Source organism: Corvus brachyrhynchos, unplaced genomic scaffold (assembly GCF_000691975.1).
Source record: "Corvus brachyrhynchos isolate BGI_N302 unplaced genomic scaffold, ASM69197v1 scaffold65, whole genome shotgun sequence".
Taxonomy (NCBI): Eukaryota; Metazoa; Chordata; class Aves; order Passeriformes; family Corvidae; genus Corvus; species Corvus brachyrhynchos.
Genome location: NW_008238365.1, coordinates 1,019,444 through 1,020,599, shown reverse-complemented (window position 1 = coordinate 1,020,599; position 1,156 = coordinate 1,019,444). Strand labels below are relative to the sequence as shown.

Here is a 1,156-nt window from a genome sequence, read left to right as displayed (position 1 = left end):
ACGAGCCCCTCTTCTTGGGCGAGCTGAGGCTCAGGTCATCCATGAAATCCGTCATGTCGTCCGTTTTGCCAGCGTTTGTCTTCTGCACGCTCTCAGCGGCTGGTTCGGGTTTGGCTGCTGTTCTGCAGTGCCCAGTCTCTGTTCCTGGGGGGGGAGCAGGGGAAGGTCAGCATTTATGGGCATCGCGGGGTTTCCTCAGCAACAACAAACACGGTGACACACGGGCAGCGAGGGCAGGGGTAATTAAACACCCCAACAACCCCCAGGCATCTTCCAGTAACAACTGAGTTCTGCAACTCCCTCTGCTGCAGTCAGGCAGAAAACTGAGATACGAGGTTGTATGCAAAAAGGCTTCAGTTTAAACCATGAATAGTTCTGTGTGGAATTTCGGAGAGAGGTAACTTTGTGTGGATTTTAAGTGTAATTCCTTTTACGATACATTTTTTCACCCAAAAAGGAGGAAAACCTTGACATTCTTGAAAACAATTTCAAAGTATTTTATTTTCCATCTATCCTAAATGCAGCCCCTTGCATCTACAACACAAAAAAACCATTTGCCTTCCAGATCAGAGTCTTCTGCTACAGCTCTGTAGAGGTTTTTACTCCAACAAGGGAAAATGAAAGTACCTACTCTAAGTATAAAGCAGCTAAGATCTTGCCTACATCATGTCATAAAACTCCTGGCACACAGCTCCACACATCCCAGTGTGTGCAACAAGCTGCTGTTAAAAACATTCCACTCAAACAGTGCAAAACCCGGGCGATGATTCTGTGGCCGTGACTCGTACGGGACGCAGCGCTCATTATGGCGCTATATTAATAATTAAAATGGCTGTCCCTGGAGTGGCAGCCATTTTATAGCTACAAAGGTTACTTGGGGTAAGGATCTTATCACCAGACTTAAGCCCTGACTTACGTAACCAGTTTACACTTTAGGGAAGCTTGCTTTAACACGGCATTTCTATTTAGTGCTCAGCGCAAAGCGAGGTTAGGCAATAAATCCAACCCCCTCACTGAAATCTGTAATTTATGTTCCGTGAGAGTCGTCACACGCCCTTCTCTCGCTACTACTCCAGTTAAAGTTTCACTCCGTCACCTCTACGAAAGGGCCAAGGTCATACGGCTGGAACGGTAAGAAGAGAAATCCCGAAGCGCC

At 46.8% G+C, this 1,156-nt stretch overlaps 2 protein-coding genes across 2 annotated transcripts in view; one reads left to right on the top strand and one right to left on the bottom strand.

The window, feature by feature from the left end:
• RSRP1 (arginine and serine rich protein 1) overlaps positions 1-166 on the bottom strand; it is a gene marked incomplete at its 5' end in the record, with an annotated part of 3,156 nt that extends 2,990 nt beyond the window's left edge. Inside the window, one exon of the mRNA XM_008635164.2 lies at positions 3-166. Within this exon, the coding sequence (XP_008633386.2) occupies positions 3-166 (164 nt within the window). The remainder of the gene's footprint in view (positions 1-2) is intronic.
• An 809-nt stretch (positions 167-975) lies between these two features.
• Positions 976-1,156, top strand: part of TMEM50A (transmembrane protein 50A) — a 3,537-nt gene continuing 3,356 nt past the window's right edge. The window contains exon 1 of the mRNA XM_008635047.2: positions 976-1,131. The gene's annotated coding sequence lies outside the window, so the exon portion shown is untranslated. The remainder of the gene's footprint in view (positions 1,132-1,156) is intronic.